Source organism: Giraffa tippelskirchi, chromosome 8, assembly GCF_054371585.1.
Source record: "Giraffa tippelskirchi isolate mGirTip1 chromosome 8, T2T-mGirTip1v1.2.pri, whole genome shotgun sequence".
Lineage (NCBI taxonomy): Eukaryota > Metazoa > Chordata > Mammalia > Artiodactyla > Giraffidae > Giraffa > Giraffa tippelskirchi.
Window position 1 is genome coordinate 120,735,228 of NC_137282.1, and position 22,065 is coordinate 120,757,292.

A 22,065-nucleotide genomic window follows, 5' to 3' on the forward strand; every position below is an offset into this window, starting at 1 on the left:
GAGAAGGGTCAGCGGGCTCACGTAGGCTTCTGCGCTCACATGGGCGTCTGCTCGCTGGGTGAGGCCTGGCTCTGCCTCGCGGGCAGCCGTCTGCCCTCTGGTCTCCAGCCTCGTCCCCCCGCCCCATTGGGTGGTAGAAGGAGCAGCCCCGCTCCCCCGCTCCCTGCACAGAACGCCTTTTGTCTCCATGTGTGCAGGCTGCTCGTGTTGATTTCAGGCCCTGGCTAGGTCAAATCTGTGTGCACATAATTATTATTATTTTTTTTTAGTTATCATATAAGTCACTATTAACGTTCCTTGACACACATGGCAAAGAAAGGCTGAGTTCTTTTTAAAAAGGAAACCGTTGTGTTGGTGATGTCGTGTTTCTTTTTTTTTTTTTTTCTGGAGATGACTGAAAGGGGAAAATATGAGCGTTTCTGACCTGTCTGCAACTCACAGAGTCTCTGGTTCCAGAGAGTCTCATAGGCCCCACCCCTTAGCCACAGCTTGGTCAGAAGACTATGGGCAACCAGGGGGGTCTTGGATCCAGAAGCTTGTGAGACATGTTTGGATGAACTTGTATTGAGATCTCTGGATATTTACATTAAGTCATCAGCCTTTTGTTGCAGGCTTTCTCTGATGGGGTTAGTGCGGTTTTGCTGTGTACTGCAGAGTGGGGCTTGGGAAGGTGGGTGACTCAGCCTTGCTCATCCAAGCCAAAAGCAAGACACACTAACCAAGCAGACTGCACAGGAGCATCCAGAATTCGTTCTCTCAGGTTGCTGTAAAAGCGCAGTTTGTCTGCTTCTAAAGCGGGCCCCTTGCCCCTCATTTGAGTGCCGCGCTCTGGAATCACCAGAGCCGCCAGAATACAGTATTTACTAAAGGCCCGCCTGAGATATTTTTTGCGAGGGAGACCGTCATGCCTGAGGAATGCATTTACACGGCTCTGTTTTCAAAGTTGGGAGGAATTTGTATGCCTCATTATCATAGGAAAATAAGCATGTTTACTTGTGAGGTTATTCAACTATTTGAAAAGAGTCGGATTATTTTTTCACCAACATTTCTTCCGACCTTTCCGAGTTGGCAGTGAAGACTTCTCTAAATAGCAAGACAAATATTCTGCCCTCTCAGGAGTAGGGCTTTCTTGAGAAGCTGATCGTGGTTGGCTAGTTCAGTGAAGGAGATTGGTAATAAGGGTGTAACCAAACTAAGGTTTGGCTGCTTGCCTCTCCTAAGCCAATAATTCGAGAGGCAAATGTCAGGAGAGAGGAAAGGTGCTTTAACTGTAAGAGTGGGCTCTCTGGGGGAAAGGGAGACTCGTGTCCGGAGACCAGTTGCAAAGATTCTGCTCAGCCAGGAGAAAAGGGAGACGCATCTCTGAATCATCAAGGCAGGAGGGTGGCTTCTGCCTCTGTCTCCATGAGTGTGGGTGGCTGGCTCTCTCTTAAGATGTTATCTTGCTGTGATCTCTGGCAGGATTGCTTAGGGGGCTGCTGGGATAGAGGGCTAGTCATTTTTAACTGCTTGCTTCATCATTCTTACTCCTTCTAATCTAGGAAAAGAACCAGCAGGTTAGGCAAGGCATGATGTGTGCATTCAGGAGGGCATAAGTCAGGAGTCAGTTTGAATTGCTTAGTGATCTCATTCGTCTCGTTAGGTTTTTTTAAGGTCAGAGGGAAATATAAATGGGCAAACAGGAAAGGGGCAAAGAGCTGCTTTCAAGCACAGGTGACAGGCTGAGTGCCTCATTGGTTTCTAAGCTCTGCTGGGTGCCAAGGTCATTAAACTGGAGTCCAGTTCTATTCAAGGTTTTTGCAAATATTTTCCACGAGTTGGTCTGTGTTTTCTAGATCCAAAACATATATCCTGTAGGAAAATAACAATTAATGGGTTTTTTACTGGATAAAGTCATTGCTTATTGAAAGTTTCAAGACTTTGTGAAAGAATGCAGGAAAAACTCACGGAAGCAAGATCATGCAAACCCTGTGGTCTGAATCCTTCAAGCCTTACTTGTGAGAGAGAGGGAGAGTGTTTGGGTAAAGTACCCCACTGCCACAAGATTGTAGCTAATATCAGTGCCATTGGTCTGTTAATATCTCCTGGTTGTTCATGTGTATTTATTCTGTGTGTATATGTGCATTCCTTTGAAATGCCTGCAAATCTGTCCAGTGAAACGCCTCCAGTAGTAAAGAAAACCAATAAAATGCACCTTTTTTGTTGTTGTTCAGTTGCTAAGTCGTGTCCAGCTCTCTGTGACCCCATGGACTGCAGTGTGTCCTGCTCCCCTGTCCTTCACTATCTGTGAGTTTTCTCAGATTCGTGTCTATTGAGTCAGTGAGGCCATGCAACCATCTCATCCTCTTTTGCCCCCTTCTCCTTTTGTTTTCAGTTTTTCCCAGCCATCGGGGTCTTTTTCCAGTGAGTCAGCTCTTCATATCAGGTGGCCAAAGTATTGGAGCTTCAGCTTCAGCATCAGTCCTTCCAATGAATATTCAGGGTTGATTTCCTTAAGGGTTGACTGGTTTGATATCCTTGCTTGTCCAAGGGACTCTCAAGAGTCTTCTCCAACACCACAATTCAAAAGTATCAATTCTTTGGCCCTCAGCCTTAAAAATGCACTTAAGCCAATTAAAAGAGAGAGATTAGAAGAGAAATACCTTTCCAGTAAGGCTGAGATGCACTGTTTAGAGCTGGTGTGTGGTGAGGTGACCTCCCTGGGGCCCCACCTCTGGTGTGTAGTGGAGTTGTGATCAGGACTTGGTCCAGATCTCATTCTCCTCCACTCTGGTGCCTCTTTACAGATCAGGGAGACAGGAAAAGTCCTAAACCGTGATCCATTTTTTTCTACCCTTCCTACATAATCCGAAGGAAAGCACTATTATTGCTACAAAGTAGAAATATGAGAATATTTCCAGAAAGGGCTATGAGCCATGGGCATCCACGCTGAAAGGATCAAGAAATCTCTCACTCCGGGCAAGTTTAAGAACACCTCCATGCCTGTCTTTCTGGTTTGACAGATTTACTTTTGCATTCAAAAGAATAGCTTCTGAACTCATTATTTCTAAGTTTAGGAAAGACCTAATATATCATTGAAATTATTTTATAACCTTGCCCAATTGTAAATGTTTGGAATTAGGACCAGAATACAGTTTGATACTAAAATGCTTGTTTTCTGTTTATCCAGTGATAATACATCCATGAAATACAAAAGGAATGGTGCAAAAAGAAAAAATTCCACTTGGACATGAGCCACATATTTTGTAAATGCTATTTTATATTGTATAAACAAATTATCTCCCATTCTATTTCTTCTCCATCTAAACCATGGACATGATCTGGCCGCATCCATCTCTTTCTGCACACCTTTAGTCACATACAACTTGTTTCATTAACAGCTACTCCCTCCTGGGTCCCTCCCCCAACGTATCCCCCCCATGAGTGATAGCGTGAGGGTATGGGCCTTGAAAATGACTTGGTAAATTTTACATTTATAAATTTAATGCTGCCAAATAAGCTAAGTTCAGCTAGACTGAAAATAACTGAAGGGGCTGTTTTCCGAGCAGATTTCTCGTAAGATGTTTTAGTCTTTTGACATTAAGATTGTTTCTATACAGACCTGCCTCCTTGATACTGTTATAAGCTACACTTTGGAATTCTGCAGCTTTAGGGAAGTTGTGAATGGTCAGGTCATCATCACAGGTTATATTCATCTACGTGGAAGGTGCTAGGGAAATGTGGCAAAGGGCTGAGGTCTAAAGAGAAGTGGGAAGAGAGTGTCTAGATACCTTCTCATTAGCACGTACTGCGTATTCACCCAGTATACTCAAAATACTTCTGATGTTATATGGTTAGGTTTTTCATGTTAATTCTATCATATTACATAGCAGTTTTGAAAAGATCTGTCATTGAGTTTTGAGATCATACAGCCAAGAGCCTTAAGTAAATTTGAGTGACGTTTATTATTATTTTGGAAGTAATAGAACGGCCTCAATATGGGTGAATGCAGTGAGCGTGGTGTCCGCTTGTTGTGACTGGTTAATAAGCCCCTGAATCTGACTCAGCAGATTTGCAAGCATCAATATTCTGAAGAGGATTTTTTTAGTTGGGCCCATTCATAAGTTTTAGGAAAAATCTGAGTAGAATAAGGCAGCTTCTTAAGTAGTAATAGTGATCTTTATATAAAAGCAAAACAGCTGCCTCCTTCTAACAAGGCCTGCCATTATCTGAGTTAGAAACTGTACGTATTTCAGCTTGTTAAACCCACACAAAGCAACGTATCTTTGTTGCTTTCTTTCTCTTTCTACTCATTGAATTAAATGAGCCATGTGTAAATGGGGAAATGCACTTTTGCTTCAAAGATGTAAACTTTACCGCCTGAGTTCAGGTCAGTGTGATTATTTAAACCCCGGAATGTTTGTGTTCACTTCACTTCACTAGCCGCTTATAAATATACAATTATCAGAAGGTGCTGAAGTGTGTATCTCACAGGGTCTGGGTTTCCAGGCACTCTCTGGCAGTTCTGATTGCCTGGCTTATTTTATTGGGCCATCATAAGCCCCCCAGTATAAAGGCATATGGGTACAATTAAAATAAACAGCTCACTGGCTCATTAGTGATCCGCCTGGGAGAAAAATAACACCTGTTAAATTTCTTTTAACGAACTAGAAGGAAGCTTCCCCCACGGAAGTGAGATTTGTTTAGACCTTCCAGGTGTTGGGGTAGGAAAATATGGGCTGGATTATGAATAATGTGAAGGAGAATAGAAGGAAATGCTAATGGAAAGAAAGTGCTAAGACCCTCTTGGAATAAGAAGGTGTCCTGAAGGTTAAGATCTGCTTATCAGTTAAGTCTTGCTTAAACCTCTGCTTCCACTCAAGTGAAACTTTCTGGAGAAATCCAAAAACAATTTGTCAGAGATGGGAGAGACATTTAAATAGTAAGTTAAAACTCACCGCTTAATGACTGTTGTGGTATTTGAGCTGATTTTGGTGAAATCCCATGAATAATTTGAGTTCTTAAGCCAAGACGGTATACAGACACAGAGGCGTACCAGGGCAACTGCGAGTGCGGGCTCCGGGGCCAGACCACGGTGGTTCGAGTCTCAGACCCGCGTTTATAAACTGGGTAACCTCTGGTGAGTCAGTCAGTCTCTCTCTGCCTTGGCTTTCTCAGCTGCAAATGAGATTAGTGGTGGTACCCACTGGATTTAGTTGCTGTCAGAATAAAAGGAGGGAGTCTTGAATGTTCAAACGCTTAGAACAGTGTGTTCAGTAGAATGTTGGTCGTTACTGTTTTACAGAGTGTTTTTCAGGAACATTTAGAGATTAGCCAGTTAAAATGTCTTTTACCAACTTGTAGGAAGTTTCTAAAATACTAATTCAACTAGGAATTAGTGTAGTTGGGGTTCATGGTTGGACTCCACAGATGATGCCTATTAGACTATTTCCCAGAATGCAGTTTAGGATGCTAACATCCTCTACAGTTCATTTGAAGTCTTTTTTTTTTTTTTTTTTGCTACTTACATGGGCAGTAAGCAAATTTATTAAAATATGGTGTAGGGAGCTTTCTGTCCATGTTACTCAAGTAAAAATAAGCCACATTTATGGTCTGTTAAGAAATTCTCACATTAAGTAGTTATTTGAAAGAGTCCCAGATCTAAATAAAATGCCTTGCTTGACTGTAAATTGCTTCATGTAGACCCTGCGGCTATCCCTTTTGTTGTTGGATAATAAATATTTTCTGACTTAATAAAAAAAATTCAAAAGACAGAAGGGAAATTTCTGCTTGAAGTCTTGTTTTCTTTTAGCAGAGCAAATATTTGCCTTGGTTAAAGAAACAGTGTTTGAGTTTCAGCTTTCCATTTTGGCAACTTGGGTATCATCATACTGTTTTTCATTGGATGCTTTTTTTTTTCCCTTAGGAAAGGGAGACTTAGTATTAAACTAATATTAAGACTGACAGTCTGACTTTCTTTATTAGGACTGTCATATAAATACTAAAAATAGCCTGAACACCAGCAAAGGGTTGGGGCATCACTTGATTTTTTCAAGGACTAGTAGAAGATAAAACTAAATTGTATTTATCTTGCAGCGTGGGCACTCAGGTGGAAAGGCCTGAACTATTTTTTCTCAGTTACGTGCAAGGGTACCACACAGTAGGCCTGTGCCTGGGAATTTCATCATGTGCAGTTTCAAAGCCAATGATCCAGACTCTTCCATGTGTCTCGTGATGATTTCTTTTTCTACATCTGAAGCTGCTGAGTTAGTTGATGAAACTTTTTTTTCCTCTTCACATTGATCTACAATTGCTAATGAGTAGTTCCAGTTGAAACTAAGTCATGTCGTAACAATTATTGAACCAGATGAATTCAGATAGAATTTTTCAGCTGCCTTATCAAGATTCCTTCTGGAGTCCACATTGTTCTGGCTTGTCCCCATAGCAGCAAAAGTGATGAGTTAGTGAGCAGAAGACTTACCAATACCACTACGTGCAGATCACAAGGTGGCTTCAAAAAACAATGCATGATGTTATGGGAAACGTAGAAAGGAGAAAGGCTTCTGCTTGGGTATATAAATGTGCAGAGTCATTTTAGAAGTACAGTAAGTCCCCTACATACAAACAACCCACATACAAACGAATTCCATTCCAAGAGCACTTTCTTCAGTCCGATTTGTTCATAAGTCCAGCAGAGTTAGCCTATGTACCCAATTGGCAGTGTAGTACTGTCCTGTAATAGGTTTATAATACTTTTCACACAAATAATACCTTAAAAAAACCCACACACAAAAAATAAAACGTTTTTGATCTTGCAGTACAGTGCTTTGAAAAGTATAGTGGTGGTGGTGGTGGTTTAGTCACTAAGTCGTGTCCGACTCTTGCGACCCCAGGTACTGTAGCCCACCAGGCTCCTCTGCCCATGGGGTTCTCCAGGCAAGAATACTGCAGTGGGTTGCCATTTCCTTCTCCAGAAAAGTATATTAGCCCAGTACAGTAGCTGGCATACAGGGGCTGGCATCAAGTGAAGAGGCAAGAAGAGTTACTCCCTAAAGGAAGGAGAGGAGGTGCGCGATGGTGGGGCTGAAGGATCATCCCAGCAGGACTCGGAGGGCAAGCTGCAGTTTCCCTCATGCCTCACGTTGATGGAGCAGGTTCTGGTTCCTTGTTGGAACCCGATGCGCATTTGCATCTTTGAAAGTTCACATCTTGAAGGTTGCTACAGAGAGGACTCACTGTAACTGCCCTTGTGGGGGAGCTCACCCACTCTGAGCACTCAAGCTATGTGTGTTTCTGTCTGGAACAGCTTGGCCTGTCAGTGATCCTGTCACACGTGTGACACTTGGCAGGGCACCCGTGGGCCACGTGTCTCGGCCTCACATGTGCGGTGTGACTGCTGCCCAGACACCAGAGGAGTCTCAGAGCAGCCTCACTTTGCATCCTTTCAGTTAGATATTGGTTTAGATTCAGATTTTGTTCAGATAGCATTGCTAGAGATTGTTAAGTAAAGGTCTGTTAAACCATATCTTCCCTTTCATATCCTTATGCTGTCAACTTTTAAAGGTAAATGTCAAAAAATATTGTTGCTCTGTCACTAAATGATGTCTGACTCTGCGACTCCGTGGACTACAGCATGCCAGGCTTCCCTGTCCTTCACCATCTCCTGAGGTTTGCCCAAACTCATGTCCATTGAGTTGATGATGCCATCCAGCCATCTCATCCTCTGTCATCCCCTTCTCCTCCTGCCCTCAATCTTTCCCAGCAACAGGGTCTTTTCCAATGAGTCGGCTCTTTGCATCAGGTGGCCAAAGTAGTGGAGCTTCAGCTTCAGCATCAGTCCTTGCAATGAATATTCAGGACTGATTTCCTTTGGGACTGATGGTTTGATCTCCCTGTAGACCAACAGACTCTCAAAAGTCTTCTCCAGCACCACGATTATAAAGCATCAATTCTTTAGCCCTCAGCCTTCTTTATGGTCCAGCTCTCACATCTGTACATGACTACCAGAAAAACCGTATCTTTGACTATACAGACCTTTGTCAGCAAAGTAATGTCTCAGATTTTTAATATGCTGTCTAGGTTTGTCATAGCTTTTCTTCCAGGAAGCAAGTGTATTTTCTGGTTTGGTCTCATATTTAAATGATTATCTAAATTTTTTTCTATCTAAACTTGTTGACTAAGAAAAATTAACCTTCAAATAGCTTCAGTATTTATTTACTTATTCATGACCTGGCAAAGGTGAAAATGAGCAGGTACACGATAGGTAGAAAAAAAAAATCTTGATAAATAATAAGTAAGTAATAATATTACTAAGGCTTTTTCACCTATATAATTGGTGACTTTTTACTTGTGAGATTGGAGCCATCACAGTTACTCATTCGGAACTATCTTATTTGCACCAGGTTATACTGGCAGGTAATTATATGCCCCATGTTGATGAGGGGAAGGCCAGACTCTGCTTGTGGGAACAGGAATCAGTACCTCCAGGACAACTTGGCAGCATAGATCGAAAGGAGAAAACACACACAGGACTTGCTGATGAGATGTTACCCACACAGAGGTTCTTTGGTTTTTAATTAGCTCGTTTTAAGGTCATTGCAGATTCACGTGCACATGTAAGATGTAATGGAGAGTCCCCCTTGTAATGCTTCTTCAGGTTCCCCAGTGCGAGACCATCTTGCAAAATTATGGTCCAATGTCACAAGCAGGAAGTTGACACGGAATGTTTCCATCAGGACGCAGGACATGTCCATCACAGAGACCCTCATGGTGCCCCATTATAGCTGCATTTGCCCCTCCTGTCTCTGCCTCCTCCTCACTCCTAGCCAAAGTCTGGCCTCCATTTCTATAATTTTACTGCTTTAAGAATGTTTGAGTACCTTTCACCACAGTCCCTGTCTCCTCTCCGCAGTGACTTGAATTTGAGACCTTTTATTATAGCTCCGTCCTCAGGCCCTGGGCTCGGTTGGTTTTTTCAGTCTATTCTCTGTCACTCGGGTTGGGCAGTTTCTGTCGCTGTCTTCCATTTCAGCGCCTTTCCTCTGTCCTGTTCCTTGGCCTCGTCCTCTGAGCTGTCATTGTGGTTGTCATATTTGTTCTAAAATCTCCGTTGGCTTCTTTGCGGCGTATTCTGTGTCTGTACGGATTTTGCCTTCTGTTGCCGAGGCCTCTGATTTTTCCCTCATTTCCACTACACGTGAGATCACCCACAGTGTGTCTTTATCACGGCTGCTCTAAGGCCTGTCAGATAATTCTGAGGTCATCCAGGGACTAGCCTCTTCTCGTGACCTTCCTCGGTTCCATCTTGGTTCCTCGCCGTTCTGGGTGCCCTGAGTCTTGGGCCTCAGATCAGCCTTCTCCTTCGGCGAGTGATCCCAGCACCACTCTGGCTGAGACAGTGGGGGTGCCACCCGGAGGAAGGAGAAGTCCGTGGACCTCGGGGGACTTGCGTGACCCCCAAGCTGGGGGCACCCCTCATCGCTCGGGGGGGTTGGGAGCTCCCCAGACCGCTGAGTGCTGTGCAGACTCTGACTGTGACAGGTCTCCCTGACGCCCCCCGAGGAGAGGAGGACAGCCCGCTCAAGCCTGCGGGGCTGCAGGCCCAGACTCCCCACTGACCGCAGGCAGAGCTCTGTGCTTACCCGGAAAGTGAGAGGACCTGCTCCCTGCTGGGCTGACATCACCCTTGCAGGGGTGTTGGGCCAAGCCCAGGAGGGTGGACCTCTGGGCTCCCCATTCAGCCCTTGTTGGCAGGAGGGTAGGGAGCCCAGGGCTTTTTTCTCTGGTGTTTGGTTGGAGTAGGACGCTTATTGTCTAGACACTTTCTGTCTTGCAAGGTTCCCCTTTCCTGCACCTTTTCCTGGGGGGCCCTGTCTTGCCTCTGGGTGCTTCTGGGGGGCAGTTTCTTCAGCATCCCGTCCAGGGTATGGGAGCAAAAGAAAACCCAGGGGACTCGCCTCCGTGGTGTTCCTCGGGCCCAAGACTCATAGCAGTTCTGCTTTCCTCACTCTCCCGGATCCCCCTCGAATGTGCTGTGTGTGATGCCCGGGCTCTGAGACGCATCAGCCTCCCTGATCCTCCTCGTATGTGCTGTGTGTGATGCCCGGGCTCAGATGCGTCAGCCTCCCAGATCCTCCTCTTATGTGCTGTGTGTGATGCCCGGGCTCTGAGATGCATCAGTCTCCCGGATCCTCCCCATATGTGCTGTGTGTGATGCCCGGGCTCTGAGATGCATCAGTCTCCCAGATCCTCCTTGTATGAGTTGTGTGTGATGCCCGGGCTCTGAGATGCATCAGTCTCCCGGATCTCCCTCGTATGTGCTGTGTGTGATGCCCGGGCTCTGAGATGCGTCAGTCTCCTGGATCCCCCTCGTATGTGCTGTGTGTGATGCCTGGGCTCTGAGATGCATCAGTCTCCCGGATCCTCCTTGTATGAGTTGTGTGTGATGCCCAGGCTCTGAGATGCGTCAGTCCTTGGGTGAAAAGTACGTCTCCCTCATCCTCCTGTGAATCTCTGGTGCTGCCTTGTGTCTTAAGAGCATGAGTTATCTTCCAGCTTAGTTTCTTGCCTCCACCCTTACCCCCCTCCACTTATTATCCCCCGGCCCCAAACGGGATTTCTAGGTGCTCTTGAAAAATTAGGGGCTTCCCTGGTGGCTCAGATGGTAAAGAATCTACCTGCAATGCTGGAGACCCGGGTTCGATCCCTGGGAAGATCCCCTGGAGAAGGAAATGGCAACCCACACCAGTATTCTGGCCTGAAGAATTCTGTGGACAGGGGAGCCTGGCTGCAATCCATGGGGTTACAAAGAGTCAGACGTGACTGAGCTACTGACACTTGAGAAATTAGAGGTTCTGGCAGTACTGGAGTTGAAAATGACAATACCCATCCCCGTTCGCTCTTTCTGCTGAGGTGTTGTTAATTACCTTTCATAGTCCGCACTGTGTTGACTGTGGTATCGCTCGCCTGCTGTATTTATGATAACTGGAAGGCGTGGAGTGTATCTGGTACAAGGTATAAGAAAGTGTTCACACTCTTTGATTTAGAAATCACCTTCTAGGAATCAACTCTAAGGGACTACTTAGAGATGCCAACAGAAATTTATTTACAAGGATATCCATTACAGTGTTGTTTGTATAATGTCAGACAAATGCAGAGAACCTAAGTGAAAATATCCAAGGATGCTGGGATACGATGATGGTATTTTAAAAATTACACTTTTGACATGGGAAAGGTTCACCATAAATGAAGAAGAATGAGACTGTTTATACGGTATTATCCCAGCACTTTCTCAGTTTTAACTTCTGAAAGAAAATTCACTAAAATAACGATAGTATTGACTTCAGCTTTTCATTTTCTTCTGTGTATTTTTCTGCAGATTTCAACCACAAATTATTCTTGTGATCAGGAAAAGAAAAATCTCTTAAAATATTTAAGAAGGCTTTTGAAAATGTATTCTGCTATTATTAAATGAGAGGCAAAAGAGACATTTGGGGTATACTCTGCATACATAGAAAGATATTTTCCACAAGCAGTAAATAAATGAGACTACATCATTCTTTTTACTACGAATTGCAGACTTTGATAGCAGAATGCTACCTGCATATCACATTAAAGTGATAAAATGAAGGATGAAGTGATGTAAAGATGGTGTCTAGCCGCTTTTATAGGTGCTTAATTTGTATAGTATTGTAAAGAAAATCCTTATATCACCACCAGGGAGAAGGCAGCAGTGTGAGCTGTCCTCAAATCATTACCATGTTATGGATTCAGCGCATTTTAAGAGACTGTGTTTAATTTCTCTGTGGAAAGTTCTCCTTTCTCTTTATAACATCAGTCACTCTCATGGATTATTTCAGGTTGCCATGAAGAGACAGGCCCAGATTTTCCATTTATGTGATAAGGATATTTGAAAGACATGTAGATAGATATTTCTCTGGCACCAGTTACAGGAACTCGCTGACCTGATTATTTATCTTTTGTTTAGTTTGACCAAGCGGCCGATGCTGAGTTAGCCTGGATTAATGAAACGGAGAAGAAATTGACGTCTCTGGGTGACATCAGGCTTGAGCAAGAGCAGACCTCCGCTCAGCTGCAGGTTCAAAAGGTGAAGACACACATTTCCAGTCACATCTACATGGTTTGTCAGCGTGCTCCAAGGAAATGCACTTGCATGATTGAGTGTAACTTAGTCGTTTTAACTGCTTTGCCTAATTGTTTTTGTTTTAATCATATGCTCTCTTAAAAAAAAAAATCTTTATTTTGGTAAATACAGACGTTCACCATGGAGATCTTGCGACACAAGGACATTATTGATGAGCTTGTTAAATCTGGACATAAAATCATGAGCACATGCAGCGAAGAGGAAAAGCAGCCTATGAAGGTACGGTCTCGTCCACGTGACTGCTGTGAGACCCGTGAGCAGACAGCCTGTGTAGGGCTTTCACTCGGTGAAAAGCTCTTTTCCTTTATCCACAGCTGCTGTTTAAACAGCAAAATTGTTAGTTTTAAATAAAGCATTTTTCAAGCTTACAGAATAACAGTGAAAAGAATACTCCTTAAGGGAATCACCCTGGGGATAATCTTTTTTAATAGACAGAAAAGCTATTAAGGTTTGAATCCTTGAGTAACTGGGACCCATTAAGCATCCAATTAATGTTTGCTATATTATCATTGTGATTATCAGAGTAAATTGTTATTCTATACGTCAGCTGTTGTTTATAGGCTTCAGGAACATTGGGTCCTCTGGAGTCGAGACAAAACCTGAAATAACGCGGTTCTCTCTAGCTTAAACCCATTCTGTATAAAGTTACAGTAATCCATATAGAAAAAAAGGAGTGGAGTCATTAAGGAAGCATTCAGTTTATGTAGTTTTAATGATCTTTACATTGGTGGGAAAGCAGCCTCAAATAAAAATGTTTAGTTCAATTCATATTCTGAGCAGCATAAAGAAATTAATGCGTCTGGTAGGAAAACAGCCCATGGCAGAAAAACATATATGTTATACAAATGTCTATGCCTAAGATCCCATTGATAGTGCATTGCTTTTAAGGTATACCATAGGCAAGTAATAGAATACACACTGTGTGCTGATATTTTTTCTCTTTTATTTAAATACTCCACAGTGGCACTTGCTTTTAATATAATCTTTATTATTTTTGCAAAGAATCTGATGTGAAAAATATAGATGATCATGAAAGAATCTCTGTGTTATTCTGTGGTTTATTAGGTTATTGTTATGCTTTGTCTTTTGCTATTGAATTATAGTGAATTTATACCATAATCAAGATCACTGACCACCCCCTCAAATCAGTGTACAGCATAATGTTCTACTTTGCTTCTCAATCTATGTAATTAATTTTCCTGACTAGGAATTCTTTTAGAATTTCATTTGTGAAAGACAGTCCTTGTATTTTAACAGAGAGTAGTGTCCGTGTTGGACTTCCCAGGTAGCTCATTGTTAAAGAATCCACCTGCCAATGCAGGATACTTGGGTTTGATCCTTGGGTCAGATAGATCCCCTGGAGGAGGAAACGGCAACCCACTCGAGTATTCTTGCCTGGAACATCCCGTGGACAGCAAAGCCGGGCAGGCTACAGCCCGTGGGGTCACAAGAGTCAGACGTGACTGAGTGACTGAACATGGACTCAGCGTCCGTGTCGCCAGACCTTTCTGTCACGTGGAAGACCTGGGAGAATAACTGGAGAATTTTGCTTAATTGTGTTTGGGAAGCTCAGTATCTTAGTCATAAAAACTTGAGGCTTTTTATTTATTTGGGGGGCAGTTTGTTACCTAATATTTTTTGAGAAGTCCTCCATGTTATCAAGGCCCCTGATTTTTGATGACTGCATAGAAATTCATGAGTATAGGAACATATACTCGTTTATTACCCTAATCTCCAGTTGGTGTACTTTTAAGATGTTTAACACATTTTTGCTATTTTATACATGAATTTTTTTTTATTATAGTAAAAACACAGCATTTGCATACAGCATTTTCAGCCTTGAAAAGGAGGGACTTCCTGCCTTATGCAGCAACATAGGAGGGCCTTTCTTTAAGATGAGCTTCTCTACATAGAAACTAACTAGCCACTGTCGATCAGTCATTTACCCTGCATTTATTCATTGCGTGCTTACTCTGTTCCAGGTAAATAGTGCGGAACAAGCACTCTGGAGTGTATGTGTGTGTTCCTTGGTCTGCCTGAATGGATAAACACATTTTATCATCTGATTTTCTAGAAAAAACTGGACATGGTGCTGAAGAACTATGACGCCATCTGCCAGGTAAACTCAGAGAGGTATCTGCAGCTGGAGCGGGCGCAGTCCCTGGTCAGCCAATTCTGGGAGACGTACGAGGAGCTCTGGCCGTGGCTGACGGACACGCAGAGGGTCATCGCTCAGCTGCCTGCCCCCGCCCTGGAGTACGAGACCCTGAGGCAGCAGCAGGAGGAGCACCGGGTGAGCTCAGGGCCGGAGAGGGCGCTGGGGACCCCGGGGAATGAGAACCACAGCTGTCAGGGGGCTTCTGGTTCAGACGCCTCTGAGATGGGGAAGTATCCGCAGTGCTGGGTCTGGTTGCACAGTCTGCTCACCTCTGAGTTCCACCTGGATGTCCAGGTCTGTCCAGGAAAGACTCATACGGGCAGACACGCTGTGTCCATCATCATGACATCATCACAGCTTTTAGCGTAGGAGTGGTGGCTCAGTGACAAAGAATCTGTCTGTCAGTGCAGGAGACACAGGAGACGCAGGTTCGACCCTTAGGTCAGGAAGACCCCGGAAGTAAGAAATGGCAACCCACTCCAGTATCCTTGCCTGGAAAATTCCATGGACTGAGGAGCCTGGCGGACTGCAGTCTATCAGTGAGGTCACAAAGAGTCAGACACGACTGAGCACGCACGCTCTGCACCATACCACTGCATGCAGTACACGGAGGACAAGATGAAACCCTCTCTTAAAATGTTAGGGAAATAAGCTTTCAAAGTACTTTCAGTGGATCAGGTTGAATTGCTTTCAGCGTAGCCTAATTTGACTAAATTTTATACTTCATAGTGGTTGGAGCCATCTGAACGTAAGCAGAAGAAATATGTGGAAGCAGCCTCACACAGACAAGGCTGTTGAGCTTGGAGAAAACATACGCTGTAACAAATGTGTCAACATTGTCCTGAAATTCTAGGAAAAGGGAAAAACTGCTGAAGTTTAAAGACCAGTTGTCCCCCCCTTTTTTTTTTAACCTTTTGTACATAGAAATCTTTTGAAGTTCTCTGCTCCTATAAGTTTGCATGAGCAAATGAGAGAGTATTTTCTATCTACAAATAAATCCTATTTTAGACATATAAAAAAGCATCATGAAGCCCTCGTTTCTGCAGTCACAGAAATGTTGATTAGTTTAAAATTTTGCAAGGGTTTGAGTGACGAGATTCAAGACTGTTGGAAGAAAGTCTAGGATTCTTGTTATTTATGATCTTGTGAACCTTAGTTGCTCTCCCAGATCTGTATAGGATGTACTCCGAAACTACTACTACCATTCCAAGTCATTGAGCGTGTGCACGCGTACAAAGTTTAACTCTGTATATTACGTCATCGTTTGAAGTAACGTGCTTATTACTCTTATTGTTTACTCTTTAAATGTATTGGCTTTGGAAAGGATCTCTAAGTATTTGTTTAGAAGAGCTTTAGAGGACACTTTAATGCAAAATGGAAACTTTATGGCATTCTATCTAAATTATTCAGTGGGAGAAAGACTTACAAACTGTGTATAATTAATTTTAGTAGAAAGGTTATTTTTGGCAGAAATCCTCATACCTAGCCACTGAGTGATTTTTAAGATAAAATATTTCAAAAAAAAAAATTTCTTGGATCTCTTCTACTCTGAGATGAGATTTGAGTAGCTGTTTTTTAGCATAACATCAAATAGGTCGAAAAGAATCGTTACCGAACGGAAAATTTTAAAATTGAGTTAATTTTCCTTTTTGGCATAATCTTTCAGTTCTCAAAACAAATATAAGATTTGTATGGAGAAAAAGGATTTCAAAACTTGGTATCCAGATCTTCAAATTGTTCAAACTAAATTGTGCAGAATATTTGCAGCATTCGTCTGCAACTTCATAGTGTCCACTTCACTGTCCTAGGAAGCATCTTTTCGTTCATTCTAGCCAGGAATGAAAACTGGCCCAGAGAGCCATGTTATAAATAAGTGGTAGTTACCTTGAAGTCACATTAAGTAACTCCAGCATGAGTGGGCTCTGAGGATGGTTGCCAAGAATCATTTTGTTATGTATAAAGCAAAAAACCTCTCCGTCAAGCCCTTTCTCCATGCACACACGTACCAGGTAGGTTTCCTGGAGATTAATTCCCAGCAAAGGTGTTTCGTGGTGATGCTACACAGGTGGGGCTTCCCTGATAGCTCAGTTGGTGAAGAATCCACCTGCAATTCAGGAGACCCCGGTTCGATTCCTGGGTTGAAAAGATCCATTGGAGAAGGGATAGGCTACCCATTCCAGTATACTTGGGCTTCCCTTCTGGCTCAACTGGTAGAGAATCTGCCTGCAGTGCGGGAGATGTGGGTTCAATCCCTAGGTTGGGAAGATCCCCTGGAGAAGGGAAAGGCTACCCACTCCAGTATTTGGCCTGGAGAATTCCAGGGACTGTGTAGTCCGTGGGCTTGGTTGCAAAGAGTCAGACATGACTGAGCGCCTGCACAGGTGGGAGCCACTTAGATGCCAGGCCGCTCAAGGGCTCTCAGCAGAGATTCCTCACTTTACTGAGAGTCCCCCCGATACTCAGAGTAGGAGCTTCTTTTCAGACACGCCCACGGAATGTTGAAGCCAGAACTTGGGTGACCTGTTTCTTCTCCATGACATTGTATAGTAGCCGATCGTACCATCACCACCTGCATTCTGTAAAGCAGGAACAAGTGATCAAATAATGTAGAACAAAATGAGGAAATCACTGCCTGGACTGCCCAGGGGCTGTGCATAGCGTGTTAGACTGATCAGACCTTCCTTCTTTTTTTTTATTTTTAAAGTTGAATTTCTTCTTACTTTGCTCTTTTCCAAAAGAATTTTGAGACCACCTTCAGAAAAACTTCAAAAAAAGAGATGTTGCACTGGGGGTTATTCGTGATGTACTGAACCATTTTCTCAACCACTTTGTAAAGAATTTGCGTGACTGATTTTAGTAGCCACTTTTAAAAAAATTATTTATTCTTAACTGAAGGAGAGTTGCTTTACAATATTGTGTTGGTTTCTGCCATACGTCAGCATGAATCAGCCAGAGGTATACACGTCCCCTCCCTCTGAAACCTCCCGTCCACCTTCCTCTCCATCCTGTTCCTGGAGGCTGTCACAAGCCCCAAGCTGAGTTCCCTGAGTCATGCAGCACATTCCCGTGGCTGTCTGTTTACATATGAAAGTGCGTACCTTTCCACGCCGCTCTCTCCATTCATCCCGCTTCTCCTTCCCCCAAACCCCCTGTGTCCACAGGTCTGTTCTCTAGGTCTGCTTCTTCCAGATCGGTTCATCAGGACCATCTTTCTAGATTCCATATATGTGTGTTAATATGCGGTACTTGTCTTGCTCTTTCTGACTTACTTCACTCTGTATCATAGACTCTGGGTTCATCCACCTCATTAGCACTGACTCAAAGGCACTCCTTAGTGGCCACTTTAAAAAAAAGTCCGCATGTGTGGCTGTCCTGGTGATTTTGCTCAGCGAATGATGGAAATTAAAATATTTGCAGAGGAAGATCGTTTTCCTCTGCACTGTCTTTCCTGAGTGTAATTTCTCTCAGAGGAGCTTTTACCAGGGGCTGGATAGCAGTGTGGAGACACAGCTTCTGGTGAGGACGAGAAGCTGCTGGTTAGGGAACCTCATGAATAGCGGGGTGAAACAGGGCACCTCAGTGCCACACGGAGGCCGGCCCTGGAGAAGCCTGTGGGCGGTCACAGAGGCCCTGGACTCTGGAGAGACTCTGACCCCCAGTGGGTCCATCTCCCGGAAGGAACGGGGCTCCGCCTGGATTCCACTCCCCTCATGAGTAGCGCTATCATCATATTTCTTGAGTAGATGATACTATGCCAAATACTCGTATGTCACATGTTTTCTCTTAAGAACACCTTATACTTAATACTCAGTATACAGCTGTGTGTTTGATAGATGGGTTGATTACCCTTGCAGCCATGCACATTTAAAAATAAATGCCAATAGATTTGTTTATATATGTGAATATCATACATATCACATATGTACATAGAATAGACTCACAGATATGTAATGTATATGGACACTTTTTTGTTGGTTTACATATAATGACAATGCCTTGTGCATTATATTGCATATAATATATATATGCCGTATATCCATTCTATTCCATATAATATAATGACAGTGCCTCACTTATCGGTCATATTTTCTCTCAGCATCATGTCCACCTCCCATTGAGCTGCTTTTCCCTTCTTCTTCTCCCTCGCTCTCCCTTCCAGCCTCACGTCTAAGTCATTTTCATATATATCACAAATGTGCAGAAAGAAATGCTGAGAATTACAGCTCGGTCTCTGTAGGTTGGGACACGATGAGTTCATACTCCTTTCATGTCCTATGACCCTCGGCTGATACTCTTGTTAGAACATCCTGCTCTTGGTAGAAGAGTCGTAATGAATCGGGAGTAGGTGCCTCACTCACCCAGAAGTTCCACATGTGCCCTGAGAGGGACTTGACATGGCCAGACTGCTGTTTAATCTTCGTGTCAGGGGCACCTCCTCCTGGCAGAGGGCCGCTCGTTCGGAGCCTTGTGATGGGAGGGTGTGCGTTTGGCTCTCCGTGCCAGCTGGACGCACCGAGGACGTTGACAGCTGTATGGTGGACGTGCACCTCTGAGATACTGAATTGCTGTTTGCTTTGTTGTAGCAACTGCGAGAGCTGATAGCCGAACACAAGCCTCATATAGATAAGATGAACAAAACTGGGCCGCAGTTATTGGAACTGAGCCCGAGGGAAGGCTTCTCTATCCAAGAGAAGTACGTGGCCGCGGACACCCTCTACAGTCAAATTAAAGAAGACGTCAGAAAGCGAGCGGTGGCCCTGGATGAAGCCATTTCTCAGTCAACTCAGGTGAGGGAGGCTTTGCACCCCAAGTGCGACGGGCTTGCCCACAGCAGCGCTCGAGAGGATGGTCTCGGGGTCTCCTAATTCAACTCCAGCTAAAATTGTTTCATTGCATTAACTCTTGAGTATTGATGTTTTAGTCTCAGAGGTGGTATTTGCCTGCATCCAGTCCTTACATTTCTCTGCCTGCTTGTATATGAATAAGACATAATTTTCAGTGACTTAAGAAATATGCAGTTGTCCAGACATCTAAATAAGTGTCCATCTAGAGTAGAATTCTATGTTTGCCATTGGAAGAGATAAAAGAAAGTGTGATGATCATTATTAATAAATCACTCCCAAGACAGCAATAAGATGACTATAAATGATATGCTGAAGAAGAAGAAAGAAAAGTTGAAAAAATTTTTTTGAAAATATCTTTTTCAAGAATCTATTTGCAGTTACCTGCAAATTTTCCATTTTGAAGGCTTGCTGTTTATTTTTAGATACACTGGCGTGAGAATGGTCCGTTTCTGGTAATCCTGACTGACAATTCACTTAATGTACAATTCATTTAATGTTGAGGATCATGTGAAATCTATTAATATAAATGAACAAGTGTTTATAACTTTGCTTCATTGTCTGCAGTACCTTTGCAAGTGGAAATTTAAAATTCTTTCATGGATCTGATTATGGGTTTGACCATGAGTTAAATACAAGCTTCCATCACATCATTTTTTTTTTTTTTAACATTTTTTAGTTCAGGACACGTGTAACTTAAGAAATTCCTTTCATCTCATCAAACCTGCTCATGAATTTCACATTAATAATGTAACTTTTTGAGGATGCCAAAATAATCAGTAAAGTGACTGAAACTATCAGTGTTGACAAACACCCAGATTATTGAATCTAATTTTCAAAATTATTATTTTGATTGCAGTAATATGAAGCAATAGTCAGATGCAGCTATCAGGTGGTCTGATTGTAGATTAACATACACCATTTCTAAATGAATTTATTTCCAAGACACAGTCCTGTGCCCATAGCAGTGTGACTCAGAGAGGTGTATATAAGCTGTGATTCTAGGAGTAGCTTCCCTCACCCGCTGGATGGAACTCTCTGTGGATGTGTTCACAGGGGGCCAGGGTTCCATGCCTGCATGACCTTAAGTGGGTGTTTTGTCGCTTGAATCCCACCCATGGTGTCTTTCCCCTGTAAGCGGCCCCTGTGCTTGACTCGCAGTTCCATGACAAGATTGACCAGATCCTGGAGAGCCTGGAGCGCGTGGTGGAGCGCCTGCGGCAGCCACCATCCATCTCAGCAGAAGTGGAGAAGATCAGGGAGCAGGTCAGCGAGAACAAGAACGTGGCAGTGGACATGGAGAAGCTGCAGCCTCTGTATGAGACCCTTAGACAGCGGGGCGAGGAGATGATTGCGCGGTCCGAGGGCACGGACAAAGACATATCTGCCAAAGGTGAGCCCCTTGGGTGAAGCAACCTCTGAATTTTACTCTTAGAATAATTCTGGATGTCCCCTGCCAGTCCAGTTGCATATCAACACACTGGAGTTTAGGAAAAGTGTCACAGGTGGGGCTTGTTTGGGGTGGGAGGGCTGTGCACACCAGTCTCTGGTTACTGCCTGCCTGTGTTTGTGAAATCAGTCCAGTAAATACAGCGTGCATCATGATACAAAAACCATGTGGTCTCCACGCCCTTTAAATCAGGCGATTACAGCATCATGCTAATAAGACCAAACCTAGGGCTAGTTTGTCCTCGTTTCTGACCACATTAACTAATGTAACGGGCACCCGATCCCACAGCCACAGAAGTGGCCACCAGGACCCTAACCAGACACCTGAACAGTCTGGCCTGGGGTTGAAAGGAAGAGCTTGTGCACAGGTCATTGGAAATTCATGGTAAGGGGATGCTAGAAGGAAACTCAAAATGCGTGTCCTACTTTGTTATGCTCCTGGGATTGAGCGGACATCTCTATTCTTGAATTGGAGAGCATAAAGAATAGACTAAACCTTTTTTGGAAGTAAGGCCAGCCTTGGTGAACTCAGGTCTTCCCTGAACTCAGGTGCCTCTGCGCATTGTCCTGTGTCAGGAAGACTTGGTTCATAAGGGACAGGACACCCTCATGAACTACATTTGTCTGGAAAGGCCACTGGGCCCAGGGATACCCACCAGATGGGCTCAACCCAAATTTGGCCCAGGTTTAGATCCTTGGCAGACAGAATTAGGATTCCTATGTGAACTAGAATGTTGTGCTTCTGTTGATAAAAAGCTGTGTCTTCTTGATACCATTCTGCTCTGTAGCTGTTCAGGATAAGCTCGACCAGATGGTGTTCATCTGGGAGAACATCCATGTGCTGGTGGAGGAGCGGGAGGCCAAGCTGCTGGATGTGATGGAGCTGGCAGAGAAGTTCTGGTGTGATCACCTGTCCCTGGTGGTCACCACGAAAGACACGCAGGACTTCATCCGCGACCTGGAGGACCCCGGCATCGACCCCTCCGTGGTGAAGCAGCAGCAGGAAGCAGCGGAGGTGAGCCGAGTCTCCCTTAAAGTTAAGAGAATAAGGCATCGCGGCGTGAATGCTGGATTCCTTTCGTGTAAATATTTGGAATTACGCTGTTAAGACTCACATTTGACTCTGGAGGTGGATGCACAGGAGTGCTGTAGGGGACAGAGTCCACCTGCAGGTTTCCCTTGGAGAATGTGTATTTAGAAAGTTTCTCTCCATCCCCACTGCTTCTGCCGTACTGCTGGGCCTCATCATGTCCTTGCTATCTAAGAGAGGAATCTGAGCGGCGCCCCCACCTGCAGTCTCTCTCCCTCCAGCCTCCAAGCTTGCTGCCCGTTGTACCCTCTAGACCTGCTGTTGCTGTCCTGATGGTTCGGAGCCCTCGGAGGCATCCATTACCCAGTATCCAGGTTACCTGGATGGGATCGGCCCTTTCCACCCCAGCCTAGCCCAGGCCTGTTTCCAAAGCCACATTTTCCTC

General features: G+C 44.1%; 1 protein-coding gene across 11 annotated transcripts in view; it reads left to right on the forward strand.

The window, feature by feature from the left end:
- DST (dystonin) overlaps nucleotides 1-22,065 on the forward strand; it is a 512,241-nt gene that overhangs the window by 442,637 nt on the left and 47,539 nt on the right. For all 11 annotated transcript variants that reach the window (XM_081519063.1, XM_081519065.1, XM_081519069.1 and 8 more), the window contains 6 exons: nucleotides 11,966-12,085; nucleotides 12,254-12,361; nucleotides 14,217-14,435; nucleotides 18,884-19,087; nucleotides 20,303-20,534; nucleotides 21,379-21,605. In XM_081519063.1, coding sequence (XP_081375189.1) covers nucleotides 11,966-12,085; nucleotides 12,254-12,361; nucleotides 14,217-14,435; nucleotides 18,884-19,087; nucleotides 20,303-20,534; nucleotides 21,379-21,605 — 1,110 coding nt within the window. The remainder of the gene's footprint in view (nucleotides 1-11,965; nucleotides 12,086-12,253; nucleotides 12,362-14,216; nucleotides 14,436-18,883; nucleotides 19,088-20,302; nucleotides 20,535-21,378; nucleotides 21,606-22,065) is intronic.